General features: G+C 44.6%; 1 protein-coding gene across 2 annotated transcripts in view; it reads right to left on the bottom strand.

Annotated features, from left to right (window-relative positions):
- Positions 1 to 88: 88 nt before the first annotated feature.
- hivep3a (HIVEP zinc finger 3a) overlaps positions 89 to 24,167 on the bottom strand; it is a 35,637-nt gene continuing 11,558 nt past the window's right edge. Inside the window, exons 1-7 of one of the 2 annotated variants that reach the window (XM_056399752.1) lie at positions 18,621 to 18,869; positions 10,038 to 14,245; positions 9,361 to 9,548; positions 6,876 to 7,045; positions 6,715 to 6,789; positions 4,307 to 4,914; positions 89 to 1,526 (exon numbers count right to left, since the gene is read on the bottom strand). In XM_056399752.1, coding sequence (XP_056255727.1) covers positions 984 to 1,526; positions 4,307 to 4,914; positions 6,715 to 6,789; positions 6,876 to 7,045; positions 9,361 to 9,548; positions 10,038 to 13,898 — 5,445 coding nt within the window. In that variant the 5' untranslated portion in view covers positions 13,899 to 14,245; positions 18,621 to 18,869 and the 3' untranslated portion in view covers positions 89 to 983. Of the gene's footprint in view, positions 1,527 to 4,306; positions 4,915 to 6,714; positions 6,790 to 6,875; positions 7,046 to 9,360; positions 9,549 to 10,037; positions 14,246 to 18,620; positions 18,870 to 24,167 lie in introns of those variants that run through there. The other variant, XM_056399753.1, reaches the window with a different exon arrangement.

Raw genomic sequence — 24,167 nt, forward strand, 5'->3', positions numbered from 1 at the left:
ATATTTGCATTCCTGATAGTTTTCTCCATCCACAGACTTTCATTCACGTCCTGACATGTTGGAAACTTACCAGTCATTGTAACCGACTCAAATAAAAAACCACACACACCGCACCACAGTTTTAATATAAATCTGTAAAAATGAGAAGTTTAATGGTAAACATGAAAATGACAGTGTGATTGTATCATTTATAAAAGCAACAACACAAAAATACATGTATCTGTTTATGAAAAAAACTGTACCGTAGCTACCATGTACGCGAAACAGGTTTTCCTCTGGATATCAAATCATTTGTCAGTGCACTCCGAACGTCTCGATCCCACAAACTTCTTTTCTTAATGATCTTAGAAAAGGAGGTGATCGTAACCCTGCTTCTTCAAAACACAAAGACGACAACAACAACAAGAACAACAACAAAAAAAAACAAAACAAAAAAAAAACAAAAAACCCCAAAACAAACAAAAACTGACAAACAATAATAAGAATAATCACAGCCTTTAAGAATGACAATTCAAACCACAATCTTGACGTAAAATTGCACTTCAAAATACTGGTCGGGGTGAATAAATATTTGTAGTACCTTTCTATATCCATTTTGGTAATACAGTACAATAACACAGCAATAGTATATTAGAGCTGTCAAAGGGTTAATAGGGAAACTGATTAAAACTTTGTCTATTTTCATTCCAGCTGCTTTTGCATATAGTACAGAATTTGCATAATAGCACATAAATAAATTAACACCAATGACATCAAACAAGAAGGTAAAAAAAGATTTACAAAACATACTGCATATCTAACATAGTGTCTATATATATTTTATTCATATAATTACATAATAGCGTCATTCAAAAGCGGTGCTCAAGTGCTCTTGCCTTTTTTGTCCTCGGACTGTGAACCGGAGTGCGGTGCAGGATTTTCACACGCAGACTCCCGTCCTCAGTCTTTTGCACTGTCCCTTCAGACTCTCCCTCCTATCAGAGTTATGTCTGGGAGGAAGGAGTCTCGTTTTGGCCTTGGGCGCTCTCGTGGTAAACACACCTCCCTGTAACATGTGCGTCTGTGCTCACCTCCGGGTGCCTCGTCTCTGTCCTGGGGCTGGGCGCTCGCTGGACGCTGAAACATCCCTGACTCTTTCTGTTTAACAGAGCGTCCGGGCGGCTGCTCCCGGACATTTCCCCTAACGCCTCGGGGTGCGCCGGGCTGCCTCGGCTGCTGGGCGACGTCTCTTTGAGAGTATCTTGTCGCGGCAGTTGAGGAAACCTCCCCTTCAAAGAGCCCCCCGGCCTCCAGGATGTCCCTGTACCTGTGGGGTTAACTGTGGCTGCTGCGGGGCTGCTCACCAGCCTGTAAAGCGGGAGGGGGGACCTGGGCTGAATCATGTGAATCCCCCCGATGGGAATCAGGAGGCTCGGGGCCCTGCTCGGCTGCTGGGAGTGCAGAGGGAGGTGACTCAGGAGGTTGTGGGCTCCCCGAAGCCGCGTGGGATGTGGGGTGATGTGGGTCAGACCGACCTCGTCCACAGACTGCAACGAAACAAGATGAAATGAAAGTTGAATGGAAATTAGGTCACGACACCGGCAGCTTACACAGGACGCAGTAGTGACACAATGCCAGTGAGGCGGATCTGAGTTAAAGTGTTGCGCATCAATAACAGCGACTCAACGATTACTCCGCCTCGGTGCTAAAAGCCGAGCTCCTGAGAGCTGCGATGAGTTACTGACCAGCTGTGGAAGATATTTTTATCTCTGGAGGTTAAAAAGCCTCAATGTTACACAACAGAAGCAGATAATGGGTATTACATAAAGAACTTTTATCATGTTGGAGTGTCAAAATTGATGAGAGATACTAAATTCCCTTAGACTGTGTAACCTTTGCTAAATAGTGGCCACTCTGGCCATTAGTAGTGACTACAGACTACTTCTGAATTTTAATGTCTCACCTCGCTGCAGTGATGTACAGGTGTAACTCCAGGACCATGTGACATCACTGTTGTGTGTGGTTACTAAGGCTGCGTTAAAAAAAACCTTTTAATTTTTGCCTTTTACAGTCTTTTCCTGTTGATGTGTGAAGCTGTAACGAGATCTGGTCACGTGAGAGACAAAACCATGGCAGACGTGGCTCCACTGAACGCTCCGGTCTAAACGCAGATGTGTGGTTGTATTTCAGATTTCAAAACTAAGACGTGAAGAGCCGGACAAAAGTAAAGCTATGTGCAAGATGTGCAAGAAGAATCCTGTTGGTACACACTGCAGCATTAATCCACTGAGCATCTCATTCACATCGAAGCAAAACTGGTATTGCACCTGAAATATCTTTCCCTGAATCGATATTAAATCACATCAAATCGATTCGGGACCCTGTTGAATGGGAACTGAGTCGATTCGGGAGAAATGAGCGGTGACAGGTGCAACACCCAGCCCTGTGGTCCGAGGTGAAACAACCAGCGAGAGTTGTTGTTACGTTATATTTTAAAGACATCATTATAACGCTACCTGCCTGAGCGCGGGAGGAATGTGACCACAGACAGGAAACAACAAACACGTCTCCCGGTGAGGTTCTGCGGTTGCAAACAAAAGTCCGGATTTTCCCACACGTGCAGATTTATTGAAGTAATGAGCACATTCCCGGGAAGTCTCTGACGGCAGAATACAAAATTCATCAAGTTTCACATGCAGCCTTAAGTGCACTTCCTGTGGACTTCCAGAGAATCCACTTAAGACACAAACTCCACTAGACTTTCCTCCACAACAACCAACTTGAGAAGAAACGGCACCACCTGCAATATGAGCATCCTCTGTTGATGATTTAATGTATTAATGTCCAAACAAGTCTGACTGTGAATACCAGCTGTTACATTATGTTATGTGTCTTGTCTCGTCTACGAACGACCGGTGTCAGCACTGTTAATAACCCCTCAAAAAACACATGGGACCTTTAAATCGCAGCCATGGAAACAGTTGAGGAAGTCCTATTTAATCGTGCCAGGTGCCTCTATAGACACGTACCTGCATCAAGCTACTTTAAGTGACGTACACTGAATGAATAAGTGTTAGTTTACAGATTGTCTTTGTCTCAGTTTCACATAAAAATCAATAGAAAACAGCGTTTCTCTGCGACATGTTAAATCACAGTGTAACTGTATCTGGTGAGCGTTAGCTAACGTTAGCCGCCGTTAGCTACCGGTCACACCGGACCGCGTTAAGCTGTAGCAGCGAAATATCAGAGGGAACTAAATTTAATTAACATGACGTGTTTTAGTGCTTATGAATGTAAGTTTAAATTTTGATTATTTCCTCTTTTAAAAGTTATATAGTGTCACTTTAAAAGTAACAATTACAACATGTCTTTAATAGTTTAAATGAATTAATTAGTGCCTGACAATCTTGATAAATCAGGTGATATTATTTTACATAATGAGTGAGACATTTTGCAGCTTAAATTACAGTATTATCATAATTTATAAAATAATATTGAAACATAGTCAAATAATAAAATTAGTAAAAAAAATAATATGTGCAGTAAGAAAATCTACGAGAGCGAGAGGACAAGAAGAAAGTCAAACTCCCGTGAACAGAAAGGTCTTGGTCAGATGTGAAAACCAGAAACTGTGAATTGGAATCTGCTCCTATGGGACCTATATTAGTGTGAAGAGGAAGTGGTGAGGTTACACCATAACATAACCACAAGTTTGGAGTAGACATGTTTTTTTTATTTTATTTTATTAGCCTGAACTGAGATATTCGCCCATGTTGTTTTCGTCGTCGACATGTGGTTCCAATCTTTGGTATTTAACGATCGGCCTCTCGTCTCGTTTTATCAGCGGCTGCCCAGGGAAAACATGTTGTGTCTATTTGGGAGCTCTCCTGCATTATTTTAAGGCCGGGAGCTGCAGGCTCGGTTTGAGTGATATAAAACAAGAAGAGTTGCCTTTCCTTCCTTTTCCAATAAATGTGCGACTTTTAAATAACCTCATATGTACCAGCCTATCTATATTTGCTCTAGATGTTGACTTACTGGGATTTAACTGAGCCACACAAGATTAGCTTTGTGAGCCAAAAGCTGATTTATTTAAAACTGTAGGCTAAACTAACAGAAATGGATCAAGTCACAGGTTAGTGAAGACGGTGGTTTGAACAAAAGCCACGTTTTGACCAGTGTTAATTATAAACAAACGACATAAACACGGCAGAATCCGGACTATAACACAAGCAAACAAACAAAAAAATGATTATCAATCCATCAACATGCTGTAAACAGATGTTATGTCAGCGTGTTTTTTGAAGCACGAGCTGAAGTGACTCACCAGTCTCGCTGCAGACGCTCGGTCCCGCGGGTGAAGACAGGTTTGACACTGAGCAGAGCTGTCTGCCAGGGAACCCGGAGGCCCAGAGGACTCCGATCCGTGGGGCTGGACTATTATGGGAGAAAGACCTCTAACGGGGGAGACTGGTCTCAGTGGGGAGGTGGAGACATGACAACTGGACGGGGAGAGGGAGGGAGGAGGAGCAGGGGGCCGCTGAGGCCCGGGCGATGGGCTACACGGGGGAGACGGCTCCCTCCGCGGAGTCAGGGACCGAGCAGTGGGAGAATGGGAGCCTCTGGAAGATACGGAGGCTGAAGCGTCGAGGCGCCTGCGGGCAAACAGGGCCCTCCTGGTCCTGGCCGAGGTCTTCTGGGTAGAATCCTTGGGGTCGAGTGCGAGTGGTCGGCTGGGTTCAGGCTCCATCGGCGAACTTCCCGAACAAGGTTTCTCACTGTCGGAGGAGAGGGAGCTTTCGGCCACCTTGGACCAGCTGTCTTCACATCTACCATCCTTGTCCTTTGCACCGTCGTCCCCATCGTGTCCACCGCCTCCCAGATCAGAGGACTGGCATTGCTTGTCAGGGTGAACTGATTGGTCCTCACAGACTCCTAGGACAGAAAAAAATCCACTGTTCAACACATTTTCTCTTTTTCTTACTCCACCAACCAACTTCGTTCTTTACTTAAAGCTCCATATTTTCTTCTTCTCCTGTGTTTTATCTGAAGTGTTGATCTATAAATATACATCTCCTCTCTCAGGCTTCTCTGTGGAGTCCTAGTAACAACAGGTTGGTGAGCCAATCAGAAAAGAAGAGGCTCTGAGCCTCTCTTCTGATTGGCTGAGAGATTTTCTGAGAGATCCAATAAAAATAAAGCAGATTTCAGGTAAAAACACTCCAGAGAAACCAAATCCTGCAAGGTTTGGATGGTGGGTCCAGGTGGGCGGGGCTTGGGCTTGCTGTGACATCACAAAGTTACAGGAAGTCCTGACGGCTCAGTTTCTGAATACAGGCTGTGTGCATTTCTCTGTGGACTGAGGCTTTGATACTTTCACTGTATTAATATAGAACCTGGACCTGATCTATAATCAAACTACACATGTACATCTGCCTTTATACTATATGGGACCTTTAAAACTATTCAATATCAAGTGTAGTGGGCTATTTCCCTAATTTCTGCTTTTTTCTACCCTGTTGAGCTTAAAATTCTGAAGGAAACGCTTGAAATAAAAAATGTTTTAAATTAAAATCTTACATTTCCTCACTGCACCAATGTGCACAAATGTCCAGGGAATAAAATCAAACTGCACAGACATTATTGAGCTGCGCTGTGGCCAGTTCCTCCCAGCTGAGTACATTCTTTCCCTGGGTGTAACGTATGAGAGCCTCTCCCATGTTCTCACATATATATCTTCTATCTCATAACTTGTACGCCCAAGATCTTGATACGCCGCCAACTGATATTTACACTTTTTCTTCAAACAAACGTCAAGTGGTGAAGTTCAAACAGAGCGACACAAATCGTGTAAGTTGACAGAATCAGTTTTCAAACAAGAGAATTCATCAGAATTCTCAGGTTCAAAGCAGAGGGTTTAAATGTGACCCATAGGTCACCGATCATCTTCCAACCAATCAATTTAATAAAGCCAATAATTGAATGTACTCCCTCTACTGTGTTGAAGGCAATGAGAAACATTTTCTAACCGTCCAACAGAACAAAAATCTGCAGAAAAATTTATTCTAAATGTAGTGTTAATATTTTTCATCACAAAGAGGAAGGTGATACATCAGACATGCTCCGTTAGCCTCGAGTGGCTGTGCCAGTGTGCGTGTTTGATTGACAGCTACGCCTTCAAGGACACCGAGGCACAATGTTAACGTATGTTCTTCCAGCTCTGTCCTTCACATTGTTATACTGCGAACCTGCTCGACTATTTGATAAAACGTGGGCACGCGGTCGTCACAGTCAGCAAACGTAATCCTATGGCGGCTCTGAGAGTTCAACTCACTGCAATTTAAGTAAACACACACACACACAAATTCAGAAGACATCTTCATCAATTTGAGAAAACATGTGCTGGAAAATACTCACAACACAAAGCACAATACCGAAAATGCACTGCAAAGTAGCACAGACGACAACAGAAGCGTTTCCATGGAAACACCTCCGTTGCGTTGTTAGTATTTTGCAGCACGTGTGTTTATCAAATTGATCAAGATGTTTTCTGCATTTGTTTGTGTTTTGTCAATTTAAATGTGTTTTGTTAAGTCGCAGCGTGTTGACCTCTCAGGGCCACCGTACTAACACTTCTGGTGTAGACAGGAAGTGAAACGACAAATCTACGGCGGTGGAGGTCAGCTGGACTTAGACTGTTTTAAGCATTAAAAAGAGATAAACAACATCGTGTACCTTCATCTGTGTCGTCTGGGTAACAACAGGTTTCTTTTCCGCGGGGCTCAGACCTCAGGTGCTCGGCGAGGCTCCCTGTAAATACAAAAGAGAAAGTGAGAAAACTGACAGAACAGAAGCATCACGAACCTGTTTTAGTACGTTTCATTGTCGACCTTTACCTTTGGCTTTGAAAGCAACGTTACACTGACTGCAGTTACACGGAGACGACCCTGTGGAGCGGCCGGTGCACTTCTGCAGCACACTGGTGCTCTTGAGGTGGAATCCACAATCCTCACGTTGGCACTTCCCTCCACCTCCGCCATGCAGGACGCCATACTTCTCATTTGATCTGTGGGTGTGAAGAGAGCGAGAGGGCTCAGTTTGGTCCTCAGAGCGTTTCCCTGTCAGTGGTCTATTGATGCTGCTCCTCTCTGGATGATAGTGGCAATCAATATGAGTGTAACTGGAGCTGACAGGCAGGCAGCAGGCACTTTAGCACCTGTAAGCAGCTTTTTAGTGCCTGTATTTATCCAGTGTAAGTACGCTATCTGTTTGGCCTTTACTACACAGTGAGCTCACACTGTGGCAGCCGGGTCTGGGGTCCAACCCTGCATGTACACTGAGGGTCTCTCAGCGAGGCACCCACTTCAGCTTCAACAGAGCTGCTTTCATAAGCCAAAACCAGACCCCCCCCCCCACCTCCTCCCACTGCCTTATAACCCCCATCACAGCTTCTCGCGCCACCACTGAGTCCAAACAAGGGGGAGCCTACGATGTGGCCCAAGGTCCGGGGGGGGTTTGCTGCAGCCAGCCAATAAAAACAGCTCCAAGAGGGAGGGAAACCCTGGCCCAGACCAGCTGCTGCCCCAAATAAGCATGAAAAAACACAGAAAATGAAAACACATTCCTACGACAAACAATCGTTCTGATTATAATCTGCTGTTTTTTCTTCTATTTTCACTACGGGCTTCACGGCTGGATAAACTCTGCAGGTATCATAAACGGTGGCTTTTTACGGTCGCAGAAAAACGTTCAGTTTAGAGAAACAGAAGTTTCAGTTTAGAGAGGGAGAAACACTTCTGCCTGGACACAAACACTCCTACACTGTAAAAGCAGCTATATTCACAGGCTTTTTCTTGCAGGACCCATTGACTGAACGAACATACCCTCGTCTTCCCCCATGCCTGTGATAAAAAAAATGTCAGTGTTCGACGGCCGCGTTTTGTCTTTTCGCGGTTCAGACAGAGCGAACAGACGGAGAAGGAGAAAGCGAGCAGGCGTGAGGATGACTCACTCTTTTAGGGAAGGTTGTGATGAGCGTCAACATGAGTCACAACAGGGATTTGTTCACAGACACACTCCCAAACCAGAAAAGAGACACACAGATGGCACCTCTCTGCACCCCCAACCTCCCCCTCTCCTGCACCGCTTTGCTGCAGTGTTTATTTCTGATGGTTATCAAAAGTCCTGAGTGTGTCTGCTTTAACCTCACTCCAAATTAATTTGACAAGACGTGTGTGTGTGTGTGTGTGTGTGTGTGTGTGTTTGTGTGTGTGCGCGCTTCAGCTAAGACACATAAAAAACAGAGCTGTCCAAGCAAATTCAAACCTTGCATGTTTTCACACAGCATTTTAGAGTGTCAGTAAAATATGAGTCACATTATTGTGAACTTCGTAATGGCTTCAGCGACTCATTTCCGACATTAAACTTTGCGTGCGGAGCGCTGAGAGACAGAAGGAAGTGCAGTGTTGACTTTTGGACAAGCGGTTCTTGAGAAACATAAAAAGAGAAACAAAGAAAGACAATAGGTTTGGGCCGGGGCGACGCATCATGAGCTCAGTCAAAGCGTGCAAGCTGCAGCTACAGAACCTGCACCGGATCTATATGCTGATTCTCCAGTTCAGGTAAATGGTTCCTGTGACACACAGTGATTAAATTAGTCTACACTCACATGGCTGAGAGGTGTTTACTAATATTTTCTCGACCTCAAATCACATAAAAAGGGTGGACAAAATATTAGGAACACCTCTCAGTATGACCCAGTACAGTTCCACAGCTCCAAAAAGACCATCAAAATAAAGTGAGTGATCTAATCTGAGTCACAGAAATCAATTAAATGTGAGCATTTTCTGCTCATCCTTGTCTTGGATTTTGAACTGTTGGTCTGACAAAACAAGACATTTGATGAAATTTTGAGGGAAAGTTTTCACCGCTTCCTGCTGTTTTATAGACTGAACGACATCATCGGTTAATCCAATCAGGAGACTGACCCCAGTGTTTTCCGCCCGACCCTATTCCACATGGCAGGCTGCCTTTTATGACTAATGCTACATGTACAGGTGCATATGTAGATGTTCTACTCATTCCACCGGTGTCAGTGTGAGAGAATGAGACATGCTGTCGCTCCATCTGAATGGCTGTGACGGGGTTGTATAAATGAATCTCTGCAGGAGCGGAGGAAGCTGGGTAGTTTCCTGGCTTCAGCCCCTCGACAGACGGGCTCTGCTGGTGCAGACAGCCGACCCCTGGCCTCTCCCAACATGTCGGACAGACAAACAGTTTCCAAAACACGCCACACTAGGTGACGCAATCCCCTCAGCGCTGTAAGTAACGAGGTTCATCAATATAAATATTAGACGATACGTCACATGTAAACCGACTCACCCCGACTCAGAGATCCAAACTTCAGGAGGTTGTTCATTTCTGGAGCATGGCTGGACTTCCTCCTCCTCCTCCGCCTCCTTCTTCTCTTCCTCCTTCCCCTCTTCTCTGTTTGATCCGTTGTCCTCTGACGACGTCTGTCCCTTCCTCGCTCCCTCGTGATCTCTGCAGTACGACTGGCTGTTGTAGACCTACACTCGAAAGAGACATGGGCAAATTCACCAATCCTGCTCCAGCATGCCCGAGAGGAGACAAAAATTGGGAATTCTCATTGAACATTGTGTTTTATACCATTTGTTGAAGCACATATTTTATTTTCCCTTTGCGTGTCACGATTGACTGTTTTTATAATCACCTTGTCAACAAATTTAGTTCTGTCAAAGTAAATATTTGTCTTTTTTGGAGATTGCAGAGACACAATCTTACCATACCAATCCACCATTTCTCCAAGTCTTTATATTTAGTTCATCAGAGCAAAAAGCTAACAGGCTATGCTAACCTACCAAGACTGTATACAATGCCTGGGACACCTCCGACTCTATTCAAGTTGAATTTTGGGGCTACAGGTTCACTTAACAGTGTTGGTAGTCATGTCTTCACTGTTTCTCTATATGTTTTTAATAATACATTACAATATAGATCAAAAGAAAATCGTAATCACTAGTTAGTGCTGTAATTACCTCAGTGGAGCATGCTCTTTTGTTGTCGTCTTGCTCCATTGACTCAGTTGTCCTGACTGACATGGGGGATAGAGTGTAGATGGAGGGACTGAGCCTCTGCTTACAGTGCAGCAGAGAGAGAGCCGTCTTGCTGGAGAGGCCAGGTGGGTTGGGGTCATAGCTGCTAGTGGACCACGATGAATACACCGAGGGTTTCTGTTCATCCAGAGCTGAAGGGTTTGGTTTAATGTAGTTCAAATAGCACCAGCTGTTACAGGTGCTGGACAGCAGACTGGGGAATGAAGGTCCAACATGTGTGACGGGAGAACAAACACCCGGTAGACACGACTGATTCTCCCGTTTCAGTTCCTGATTGCATGGGTCCACTGACACCTTGTCAACACATCCCACCTCCCTCTCTTCTTCTTCTTTGACTCGTTTCTGCTGCTGTTGTGACTCAGGGGGGATCTCTATACTGTTTGAAGGGGAAAGCATGCGCTTGTTGCCCCCTGAGCCCGATAACCTCATGCCATCATCAGACCACAACTCAAAGTCTGGACTCCTGTGGTTTCTGTATTCAGATGTCAGAACACCTACGTTGTGTGAAACAGCATCGACTGCCTCCTGGGGTCTAGGGGAGGTGGCCTGAGACATCATGGTGTATATGGCACATGCTGGGGTGAGGGTGTCCGTTTGGAGACGCACCGCCACTGAAGGAGATGTGACCGGCCGCAGTAACTCCAGACTGGACGTGATGTGAGGGACGGACTGTTGGATGTGGGAGTGACTTACTCGAATGTCTGAATAATCATCATGTTGTAGGGGAATCTCCAGCTTCAACCCTGTGGACATGGGGAGGTAGCGAGCCCTGGCTGCCCCTGATGGTCCATGTGAAGGATAGGGCTGTGGTGCTTGAGGAGGGGGCTGTCCTGTATGGATGCGCAAGGCCTCGTCTTTTACAGGATCTACGGATGGACCATGAGTACGAGAGAGTTCTGTGCTGCCAGTTAACTGAATATTTTGACTAAGTTTCCACTGAGAGAAGATCTCTTTGCATTGCGATCTAACTGGATTACGCAAGACTGTGTCACCTGATAAAGGAGAAGATGGGGACCTAGTGCAGCACACAGAGGTTGGGGTTACTTGAGAGGATGTGCTAGTTGCGACGTGTTCAGGACTGCGACTTGATATGGCACACTGGTCTTCCTCCTCCTCATCTGGATCTCTGATAGCAGTGTGTCTCATAAGGAGACATTTTCTTCTTTCCCTCCAGCCGACCGCAGAGCGCTCCGGTGACAGACAACTGTAGTCAAAAGACTTACTGCGGGTCTCGGCCATTAGGACACTTAGTTGCGGGTCATGAGGCGCCTGCTCAGATGCTGACCGCCTCATCTCTCTGTGCTGATGCACCCCAGGCACTGTTAGCATGTGGGGAGCTCTCGATCTCCTCAGTGGTGATGATGTTGCTATCTCCATGTCCGGCCTGTTCGACTCCTCAAAGGATGTGGAACGACTGGATGCATAGGAGGCACTACTGTCCTGACTAGGGCTACGGGGCAGAGATATTGAGTCGAAACTGGATTCCCCTGAGGACTGGGCAGCCTCAGCTAGACGTAAGCGCTTCTTCTTTGGAGGCAGTTTTTCAATAGGGAGCTGAGCCAGAGAGGGGCTTCTCTGAGGCCACTGGAATTCATCAGGTTTCTCTGAATGTTTTGCTGTGGAGGTTGGATCTACTGAGATCTCCGTGCTCATGTTGGAGTCCTCCGTCACCAGTATTTCTGGAACTTGCACATTGTGTTGACGGACCAGCTTCCGGGTTGCTAGTTTCGTCGGCTGCTGTTGAGGCTGTTTCTGAGGCACTAGTTGATGTTCGTCATGAGGTGGAGAGTTCTTTGTCGCCTCGGAGCCTTGACTCTCGTTGCACAAAGATTCCTGTTTTTCAAATGAACTAGTATGTTGAATAACTGAACAGGTTTGCAGTGTAGGTCTTCTGGTGCCCTCATAAGGTACGCTGCTTTCATCTTTACACTGTCCTGACAAGAGGGCAGGAGAGGGTAACGAAGGAGAAGAGGGGTCATTAAATTCAAAACTCTCCTCTTTCCTCCTCTTGCGCACCGCTGAAGCTCCCGTTTTGACTGCATGGTTAATTAACTGTGAGAACTCCATTTGACTAATCACCACCTCGTTTCTGGGATGATGCGCTATGCACAGGCTTTGCTTGTGTTTCTTATAACCTTCCCAATCCTTGCATCCAGTGCCACAGGCCTCACACTCGTATGGCTGGGGTTGACTCTGCTTGTGGTCAGGCACAGTGGTTACGCTGTCGGGGTAAAATGGATGGGAACCATCCTGTTCCTCTTTTGTAAGTTCGGCACCGAGCGGGATTTCAATAGCTGGCTGCCGTCTTAGCATCCCATAACGACGGGACGCCGCTATTTCCGAAGGTGGCCGTTCATCGAAGGACTGACTTAGGCGGAATTTGCTGGGGCCACCACCGGAGGTATCAAATGAACTAGCTGCAGATGGCATTGAGTGACTTCTCACCAGAGGGGCGGTGCATGTTTGGCCAGCTGGCTGCTCCACATTTAGGGACTGATGATGAAATTTTTCACATGGAACTCCCATGGTGATGGAGCCACTGTTTTTATAGCTCAGATCTCCAGTTTTAGGGCTATGAATTAGCGGTTCCTTTGTAGAGGAACCCTTTTGAGACTCTGAACTATTCTTTCTAGAGAGCGAGAACCTCCTTGGTTTTACACTGTCGATTTTACTTGTGTCTACCACTGCCTCATTGATGGTGATGAGTTTGGTAATATGGTCAATGACCTGCTTCTTGGGCACTGTGAATGGGATGCTTTTGTCCTTCTGACCAGAGGGCTGCTGGTTTTGATGACGGGACATCCTCTGTAGGTGTCCGAGACGTCCATATTTGCCGAGGATGATCTCTGCATAGCTTTTGGCACTTGTGTTCGGGGGACTGTCCTGTGATTGCTCAGTACTTTCAGAGCGAGAGAAATAGCCGGATTCTGTACTGCCTTTGCTGCCTAATATTAGAGATGAGGACTTTTCATCTGATGAATCTTGGGGAGCATGTTTCCCTCTACTTAGACGCAAGGCCAATCTCTTTTTCACCGCGTAGGAGTCATCGTTTCCTGCAGTGTTACCTTTGGCCTTGTCTGTTTCATGACTCTTGATTGAGGCTACACTGCTTTGTCTTTCTGTGTGGGAAGAGGCCGATGACAGCTGTCGGGTTTCGTCTTCCGACTCAGTGACTTGCTCCTCTAGAGATCTTGGCTCCCCAAGCGCCAGACCCGCTTTCACCCTGTGGGTATGCGATTTGCGGTGTTTGTACAGGTTACTCTTGGTCTTAAAAGAGAAGCCACATGGGGCGCAGGGGTAGGGTCTTTCACCTGTGTGGGAGCGAATATGTTTCTGTAGGACGCTAGGTTTTGCACATGCACGGCCACAGTAAGTGCAAACATATTTTCCTGGTCTCTGAGGCTTACGCTCTCGTTTCTGTTTTGGGGTGCCCTCTTGGGTTTCTGGTTTGGATTGGGTCGGGCTACCTGCCGAGGGCGGCGGGACTCCTGGTGACAAACTAGAAACCGTGGTTGCTTTCGATGGTTCATTTTTGTCTTCCAGCACCGTATCTGAGTCAATGCTCTGCCGCTGATGCCTGAGACGCTTTCGTTCAGGATGCTGTCTTCTGGACTGTTTGGGTTGCTGTAGCGCGCCATGGGGCTTTGGGGAGCCGGTTTGCTGTTGCTGACGGGGCTGGGAGGGAGACTTAGGCTGCAGGTCCCGTTGAGGAGACTCCAGTTGACAGTGTTCTTGATCTCCGGACTGCTCCCCAGTCGTCAGGCGACTATGCAAGGTCTCCATAAAATGGAAAGACAGCCTCAGGTAGACACGTGGGGTGCGTCTGCCTGTGCCAGGCTATCGAGTTTGAGCCAAATCATTAACTGGTTAATCAGTTTAATGTGGGTGAATTCTATCAAATTATATCCACTTTAGTTGACGGTGAGGCCTCATAATGTCCACTTGAGTTACTACAACTTTATTGCTTGACATCAGAATTATACCATCAAACGTAGAACAGCGGCAACAAACAACGCAGCTCTGATATGTCCTGCGCCGTGGAGGAAGTCCCCTGCCGTGCCAACCTAAAGTATCCCATCATGAAGCGGTCAGTGGAATATATGATTCTTCTCTCTTCTCAACATCAAGATCTGTGAAGACAAACAACTCGTTATATAGAACAGTGCGTACAATTCAGTTTTGAAACACAGATAACCCTCTGACCCCCCTCTTGCTAAATATAGATATTTATGTTTCATGTGTTACACAATCCACTGTATGTGTCATAACATTCAGCTTTCGCTTCCCCCCCCCCGGTCACTGCCGAATACGTTTAAATTAGATAGGTTTATGTAATGTCTTTTATATAAAAAGACATACGCATGCAGCAAGTAGAAATGATGATTCTTTTTAACTTCTCTCCCCAAGAGAGGAAACATGTCCAACGACTGTGACAGGAACATTTCAGTAACGGCATCATTTGAAATTGTCACGGTCTTCAGTGACTCCTAATCAACCGCGTGTTACTTATTTCAAAGCGACAGACCACAATGTCTTTCTGTTGGACAGAACCACATTACATATCACACCCACTCCCATAAAATGACTCACGTCTTCCTTTCTGCAAAATAGACCAAAAAAAAACAAAAAATGTCCAATGAAGAGTTTGTCATTTTCAGATGGAAATACAAGATCCTCCTGGTTGAGGAGGGAGTTACATCACTCCCAGCAGTAAATGAAAATTACTTCAGTGATACCTCCTTATTCATATTAAAATGAGTTGTCATAAAAACACCTTTTTCTTCTTACATCCTAATGAAATTTCTTCACTTCAAGTTTTCTTTGCATAATTTAATTAATTACTCCTAACTGAGGGACTGTGGCAACACAGTGTAACATGCTCTAATTAATGCTGCATATTTGACGTGTTGTGTCATCCAATGTCACACCGTGCTTCCTTCAAAAAAGATGATCATCAGACAGCGCTGCAGTGCAATACCACACAGCATTAGAGCACATGTGAGTGGCTCTACCTGCGTCTTCATTTTATAGCATGTGGATCATTTTTTTACTGATTAACTGTGATTTTAGATGCTTAAGAAGGACAAGCCAAAAGTAGGCGAGAGATGGCTGTTAGCTGTGAGCGCATAGACAAGGTGACTCTGTAGAGATACTGAAGAAAACTCCCAGTGTTTTTTGTTTTTTTTTGTGCCAGCATACTGAAACAGTAAACAAGGCATCCCACACACTGACCAGCTGGTTTCTACACCCACGTTCTGGTGGAAGACGGCAAAGATGCTGGATTATATCCAAATTACTGATAACAGGTTGATAACCATCTTTGCTTTAACTTGTGCGAACATTATATATGCCAGTGCTGGATGAATGTTAAACCTATTTAAAAAAAAGCAGGCATAACATAGAAGATACGATTTCCTTAGTTTGCAGAAGACCATTCAGATGTCACAGCCCTGAATCTCTTGCAGGGAGACTAGTAATGCTAAATGTAGGTCATACAGGTAGTGTAACTGCACTAAGAGCTTTTACAGGAGAGACTGGCTGAAAATAAGAGCTCAGACTGTGAGACGCACTGTGCACGAGGGTGACAATGACTGGAGTGAAATTTCAGATGGAGCACTTGAAGTACGGAAGTGGTGTCTAAAACCAAGCGACAATTTTAAACTCATGCGATGCATCTGCTCATTTACATGTATCACACTTGCTCCAGAGCGAACTACAGACTGTTGATTTGCACCTCTCATGGTGCAAATGAAGCTAGCGGGCAGGTTTTTTCCCCCTTCAACCCTTCTCTCTACATGGATCCTGCCCCCCCCCCTTCTGTCCTTGGCTCTCAGCCTCTGTGATTCTCACTGGGTGAACCGTTGCAAAGGTTTGCTAGAAAACACACATCGAGGTGTAATGTTCTCAGTGTTAAAGTCAGACTGCTGCTGCTAAGGCAAATTACTACATATTCAGTAAGAACTGAATATCAACGTCTTACTATAGAAACAATTTATCAAAAATCACTACATGTCCGCTTAAAAGTCCCATACAGTCTAAAGGTAGATGTGTAGTTTGATTATAGATCAGCTCTAGCTTCTATATTAATACTGTGAAAGTATCAAAGCCTCAGTCCAGAGAAATGCACACAGCCTGTATTCAGAAACTGAGCCTTAAAACCAGCCGTCAGGACTTCCTGTAACTTTGTGATGTCACAACGAAGCAGTCACCAAGCCCTACCCACCTGGACCCACCATCCAAACCTTGCAGGATTAGTGTTTTTACCTGAAATCTGCTACATTTTTAGTTTGATCGCTCAGAAAACAGTCAGCCAATCAGAAGGGAGGCTCAGAGCCACAATGTAAAACTACACTGAGATGTTTTTTGGTTCTTAAAACCACATGTATATCTTCTTATGGATCAACACTTCAAATAAAAACACAGGAGAAGAGAAAAATATGGGACCTTTAAAGGGGAAACTCAAATTCTACACATCAAAGTGTGTTTAAAGGCGTTGAGGAGTTCCACTGCATATGTGAAAAAGTTGTATAAAGCTTTTTGTGGGTAGCATTTTGATGCTTCATTAGCTGCTACTAGCATAACACACCTGAATTGTAGATTTTTCTTTTCCATCTCAGTTGTCACAATAGTGCGTAATGCTAAACAGGCAGAGCTCTCTCCTTCCGTCGGTTCCTTTTCACATATAAAAAATGTCTGTGTTCCATTTAAGTCTTCCAGTAAGCTGTGCCAGTGAGTCAGAGTGCACAACAGCACGCTCATGGCAGTGGGGCACTTTAATGGAATGCAGCCATCATTAGCTTAAACGAATTATAACTTCAGCGTTACCTGCTAATGTCGGTTATGAACATTACGCTATAAAGAGTTGGCTGGGTCTCATCAGGCATCAGGCAGCGATAGGAACAATGTGTGCAATGTAAATATATACTGTATTTAGTGTAAACAATATAGATCTGCAAATATATGTAGGTCAGGCATACGGTTACAGTTACAATCCATAGTGTGGCTCAAGTGAAGTTAATTACAACTCCTTTATAAATGTATGAAAAGCTGCATCCATTCACACACCACACAGAAAGAGAATATTGTATAAATGGCTTTTTAAAAATCTTGTCAATTTCCTCTTCTCACACTAATGGGCACCCAGCGGTGGTTCCTATGGTAACGGCCCTAAACCATGTGGTAGCAGATGGAAGGAGAGCTGGAGGGCTAAATTTATCTTCCAGCATCCTCACCGACTACAGAGAGAGAGAGAGGGAGAGAGAGAGAGAGGGAGAGAGAGAGAGAGCGAGGCAGGCGAAGGTGCCTCCCCTCCTAGAAGCTATGGCTTTTTGCAGAGGGAATGGTACACATCTCAAAAGAAAATCAATACTTTGGGATTCTTGAATTTGTACTACACAAATACTCCTCCGTTCTTTTGGGGGGGGGGGGGGCAGGAAGGAAAATGCATACGTGGGGATGATAAAGAACACTGGACCAGTCTCCATGAAAAAACCATGCTATGTTATTCTCGACACAAACACAATTTGTTTGCAGTATTCCAGAACAACAGATTTTATGTGTAAAATTAAGCACATCGCCTCGAATATAAATGATTTCTAAAACAATGAAACAAAGGAATGCAAAGCATCCGAATGTCGAGGTGAAAAGTGGGAATTTTTATGATAAAAAAACGCAATGAAAAAGAACATTAATCTGGACTTATTCCCCCATCATCTTGCAGACTCATCTAACCTAACCAACGCTGTGAATGTGCTCATCTGTTGTTGTGTTTCCACCGCTATGTCAGCTGAGCATTAGCAATGCTGTCAAGTCAGAGAGCGCAGCTTCATCAGCAGCCTGATAGCGGCGCTCTCTGGGGGACAGAGGAGGAGAGCCCTCTGGGAGTCAGTGCATGCACAGCCATCCCTATGTGTGTGTGTGTGTGTGTGCACAAGTGTGTGTGTGTGTGTGTGTGTGTGTGTGTGTCTGTGTGCGCCTTGGGAGCAACTCCCCAGTCCACAGGAGGACATGCCAAGCACAGGAGGTTTGGATGTACAATACAGGGAGCTCATTCACTCCTAGTCTGAGCTGTGTGGTTTAAAACATACACAGCCCACGAACCACTCACTATGTGCACTCTCCCTCTCCTTCATTCACACACATTCACACAAAGACACACACACACACACAGACACACACACCAACGCGCACACACACACATAAACACCCTAACTGCAGGAGCTGCACTGTCTGCATATGTTTAAAACAGCAAAAATATTCAGCTCATTTCAAATGTCTCAGTGTATGATTCCACAAATGAGTCTTGTTTCTTTTCTTTTTTTTCCACCATCCACTGGTTCATTGATGTAGCAGCCTTTTGCAATAACAAAGACATGAATGAAGCGAGAGACACCCCCCCCACCCCCCACCCCTCCCTCACATCACGTCACTAACATCACCTCACACACATAACAAAATCACCACAGATGACAAAAAAGATATCGTTGCCTTTGTTTTTTCTTTTACCTGGTAGCAGGTGGTGTTGTCCTCCTGTTGTGTGAATGACTGGAAGAAGGGAGAGCGGGGACTGGCAGAGAGAGGTGAAGGGAAGGAGAGAGAGAGAGAGAGAGAGAAAGGATGAATGAGAGTGACAGTGAAGAGAGAGGGGTAATCGAGTCTCCGCTCTACGTGCACTGGGCTGCAAACAGGTAGCTGAGTATATTATGCGTATGAATGAGGAGGAGGGGACACTCTCTCTCCCTGTCTATCTCCACCTCTTTCACACACACCCCCACCCCCCCACCACCACCACCCCCCCTCCCTCGGTGTCTCTCGTTCAGGTCAAAGTGAAGTAGCAGCTCCTTATTTGGAAGTTGACGTAAGCTTGTGTTTCTTTTGGCAGCGGTCTCGGGCTGCACAGCTGGCAAAGCGGTGAGAGGTAGAGGGGCAGGGTGAGTGGTCGATGTTTTAATTTGACTGGGGGAGAGGAGGGGGGGGGGGCGGAGGGGGTTACTTCATATTTTTAAAACACAGTTTACCCATTCAAGTCTCATTTTCCATCATAGGTGGAGAGCTATTGCTGCTGCTTTCTGAGAAAACCCTGGAAAATCTGAAAACATATAAGGAAAAAAAAAAAGAGAGAGAGAGAGAGAGAGAGAGAGAGAGGCGTTCAGTTTTTAAGAGCAGCTCTGGAGAATGTCCACACACCACAGTGCAAGTGTTCATGCTCATGCCAGGGGTCCGGCTGAAACGAGTCCAGGCAACTCTGACATCACTCTCTGCTCTTTTATGCCATGGGGTTTTTCCCCCCCTCCGCCAACTGACTTTTTTTTTTTTTTTTTTTTTCTTCAGCCGGCTGAAAGCTTGCAGACATGTGGAGCATTGAGGGAATACCAGCCGGTGGGGATGAAGGCGGGCGGTCAGCCGCTCATCTGGCCGGGCGTGAAAAGGGGAAGCTGAGAGGTCAATGGAAGAGAGCCCAGGGTGTCCATCCCGCACCGGGCAACAGAGAGTCCTTGTGTCTAGGACTCCCGGTTCTAAAAACAGTATGTGAAAGCCAGCTCTGATGCTGACAGTTCTGGATCAAGGCAGCCGATTGGACGGTTTTATCCTCGTCAATAAACAGCATTGAGACAAACATCCGACCGCTAAAAACAGCTCCTTTAAGAGTTACTCGCCATCATCACTGACGATATACAGTAAAATCAATCCAACCAGACACAACAAATACCAAGAGCGTTTCCAAACACAAATAAAACACCTGTTTTATCTGCGTTTTCAATTTGTGCAAAATAAAACCTGAGTGCAAAACCATGTTTTCCTTCCCAAATATCCATTCTGATGTCTGAACTTGAGTATCGACTGATACCGAGTACTGATCCGATACCATTAAAAAGAAAAGAGAAAAAAAAAGGACCAGCTGTGCACTACAAACCCTGTGTGGATGTGATAAGTGATAAGATTGCCACCATTGTTGTTTGGCATGGCTCAGGTTTGTAAAACATAAACAAACACACAAAAGCCACATTATCTCATTTAACCATCAGTCATAAAATAAATAAATAAATAACAATTCCTACACTAGTTCTCCGAACACTAGTGCCCCCGCTCGTACACGCTGACCTTTCACTGGTGGGACTTTCCAGGGTAACACGCTGCCAGATCGCTGATGTCATTTTCTAACGGCTAAGGTTACACTATTTCCTGGAAATCAATTCTTCGTCATCGCTCAAAAACAGTAGCTGCCAGTTGCTTCACAACAGCAGAACTTCCTGTGTAGGCTACTGATTCAGAGCAGCGCAGAAGAATTGATTTCCGGGAAAATTGCTATTTTATCTGGGGTAGAAACTAGTATAACAATAATTTCATGCTAGCTGCAGAATGTTCCTGGTCGTTCACAGCAAATATTGATGTTTAACATCAAGATTGAAAAATATTTTTATTTTTTATAAAAACATCTGTAAAACCTCGCCATTGATGACAAATTACTGTTTACTGAGGCCGAAATCTGCTGAAAATAAAGGTGGTTATTGCTTTCAACGTATTTTGGTTTGTTGTCGTACTTTCTGAGTGTGCGACGTGAAGACTAATATTGGCTCAGTAAATCTTACTCCGCTTGTCAGCCTTTCTGTAGGTGACAGAGCTGCCAGTGTTGAGCTCTTTCACAGGGGAGTTTTGCCTCTGTGCAGCTGGGGCTCGTCCTGATGGCCTTGTCACACTGCGAACATCACGCTACCAAACATATTTCCTTAGCAGGAATATTTCTTTTTGTTAGGAATGCAGGACGAGACGGGGATGAAAACAAAAAAGATAATACTGACCTCTTTTCTCTAAACCCGGCTCTGTGAATTCATTTTGCACCTCGAGCTACACAATACATTAACATTTAGCAGTGGCTGAATAGAAATGATGGGCTATTTTTAAAGACGCAGATGCAGAGGGTAATTCTCCCTGATTTCAGTTTAGTTTGTTTTTTTTATTATTTGGAGAACAGCGTTTACCCCTAAACATAAACCTGTGGTGGAGAAGAAAAGGTCTTTTAAGGGAAAAAGCACAAAACTGCAAGTGTTTTGTTTGTGTTGTCCTTTTTTTTTTTTTCAGTCAGCAACAGAAGATCCCACCTAATCCATCTTTCTATCATCCACCACATCACTTGTTATTGTAACTACTGTAAAACTGCGACATAACAAAAGATAAGTGTGCATGTAAAAATCAGCATTAATGGAAGGTCGCAGTGAAAACAGGCCCTGCACTTTACCTCTCTTATCACCGGTTTATAGAAGAGGCCTCGTGTTTTCATGTTGTCCATCTCATCGATCAGCTAATCTGCATCAATCTGGGTTTTTGATTTTTGATTATGTTGCAATCAATAAGGCACGACCACACCGTACTCCGTACTCATGACACAGTTAAGATGAGAGTTTGCATCATAAACTCTTTTTTTTGGAACTTAAACTTAGACTCTTGCTTATTAAAATAGTCGTAAATATTAAAGGTCCTATATTCTATAAAGTGAGATTTTCGTGTCTTTTTTGACTTTAAAGCACTTACTTAGGTAATTTTGTGATGTCACAACTAACAATCACCCCTAACTCAGCCACCTTTATTTAAGGCCCCATGTTTTACTCTTCTCCTGTGTTGTATTTGAAGTGTTGATCCATAAGAAGATATATTTGTGGTTTTAAGAAACAAACACCATCTCGATGTAGTTTTACTCCAGGCTTCTCTCTGGAGCTCTAACAACCGTGAGCCAATCAGAAGAGAGGAGGCTCTGAGTCTCTCCTGGACCGCTTTGATACTGTCACAGTATTGATATAGAAAAGACACGAACATCTCACTTCATACAATACGGGACCTTTAAACAGAACAACACCAAGTGGTCATTCCATCGCTGACTTAGCTACGAGACAGTTGAGGAAATTCAGTTCTCTGGACATGACACTCTGTATCACGATGATACTGAAAACTGACGGTATGATACACTGCACAATCGATGGATATCAGGAAGCATCATTGCACAGCAGTGTCATTGAGCCCCGGCTCGTCCTGCTATTTCGTTGATCCCAGGGGGATGAATATATCATAACGCTGGCTGGGAAAGCTCAAAGCTGTTGATTGTTTGGTCTGTGCTCCACTAGTTGCTAACTTTGTCTGTCTGTCCTTCGGTGCTTGGCCGTTGGTTTGTTAGAGGGTTTTCGATGAAAAGCTGGCTACTGAGTGACGGTAAAGTTATGTGCTGTAAAACCAAAAACAATCAGCTGAAAGATGCTAAAAATCTCAGGAGAGGAGATGAGGGGAACTGCAGGTAGAATTAGCACTTTCCACTTAAATCTAGTTATTTAATCCATCTTTAATATAAAAATAATGATCAGAGCTGCAGCTTTAAGGTAGCGGATATATTAATATATAATGACAGTTAAGTTGAACCCCAAATCACCACAATGCATTGGTTTAGTCTGTCTGACTGAGTTGCTGTAGTCAGAGACAAACCAACATCAAACTGGAGGCTAACGACAGCGACCAGTCAATATTTGATTTCACCTGAAAGGCCAATAATGGCAAATACATTGGTCTGACCCTGGTTGGTTTGGGGTGGAGTGTCAGCAGCAGCAGCAGCAGCAGCAGCAGCAGCATCCAAGCTTAGGACAGTGCTGGCTCCATCCTGCAGTGCCACAGAGGGAGTTTCTGGGCAACATGCCACCTGTCAGAGGAGAGAAAACACAGACAGTGTCCTCCGCAGCATCCCAGCAGTCCAGGGATTCACATATGGTCCCGAAACACCACAGAGACGGCAGAACCTGTCACTGCCGCTGCCTGAGACAGCACAGGGTGGTCTTCACAGAGTCCGCCTGTACTTCTTTATGACCTCTGAAATTGATTATAACTGTCTGTTTATAACGTAAGACTGCACGTTTAAAACAGAGAGTGCAGACTGTCGGCTCCAACCGGGTTGGGAAGTAACAGATCACATGTAAACTGGATTACGTAATCAGATTACAAAAAAAATAAGTAACTATAATCGATCCAGATTATAGTTGAAAAAATGTGCAGTTAGATTATAGTTACATTGTCAAGGGTTACATGAATATGTTTGCAAGTTTTCTCTGCCACCGAACGTTGTTTCTTCCCGGGAGCAGGTTCTGGTGAATGTCGCTTGACAAGAGCTTCAGCCATCTTTGTGTTTACAAGACAAGAGGTTATGATACGTCCTCTGAGCAGCTGGATGCTACAGTGACTCGGTATCAGAAAGTGACAAGACTGGCTGGGGCTAGCTTGTTAGCATGCTAACTTCAGGAGAAGAAAAGACGTGATAAAGACAAGAGTTAACACTGGTGTTGCTCTCCACCTCTGGAGACAGACTGTTGGCGAGTGAAGGAATGAAGTTTGATGCTGAACTCATAAAGTTTCTTCGAGATTGGTTTAAATAAACAGCTGCTAATGATAACGCTAGCTATGTACCAATAGCAAAACTTATAGCTCCTTTAAAATAGAGCAATTTTAAAATCATCATCTTTTGTTCATGATAACAAATGTAATTAACTAATGAAAAGTGCATCTAGCATACAGCTCCCTAACAGCTCTCCGTTTCTGCAACCATCGCCATCACTTTGACTTCAACAATGTGCAGCACAAGATCGTCTATGTCCAGTGCAGTTTGTGCAAGACAAAAATAAGGTTGCTGTTAACTGAAAAAACAGGGTTTAGGGTTTAATTTCAACCGTTTACACCCCAGTGCTCATCAGTTCATGTGCGTCTGCCACAGTAGTGTGGTTGATAATGGTAGTGATGATTTAGCTCAGTAGCTAACGTAGAATACCGAGCAATTTATTGGATATTGGATGCTTAATGTGCAAAATGCATTTTATTTACATTGAAAACGTTTTGAGATGTTTCAAGAGGAAAAGGAATATTTGTGGCTGCGCCCACTTTTTAGTACAAGATGCAATATTTTCAGGGTTTGATTTTGAAATGATACAAAACTATTCAGATTAGATTAGATTTTTTTGTAAACCAATGGATTATGTTACTCATTACAAATATTGTAATTTGTATTCTACTTCTTCTGCAGAAGCA

This window comes from Seriola aureovittata, chromosome 16 (genome assembly GCF_021018895.1).
Source record: "Seriola aureovittata isolate HTS-2021-v1 ecotype China chromosome 16, ASM2101889v1, whole genome shotgun sequence".
In the NCBI taxonomy this organism is placed as follows: Eukaryota; Metazoa; Chordata; class Actinopteri; order Carangiformes; family Carangidae; genus Seriola; species Seriola aureovittata.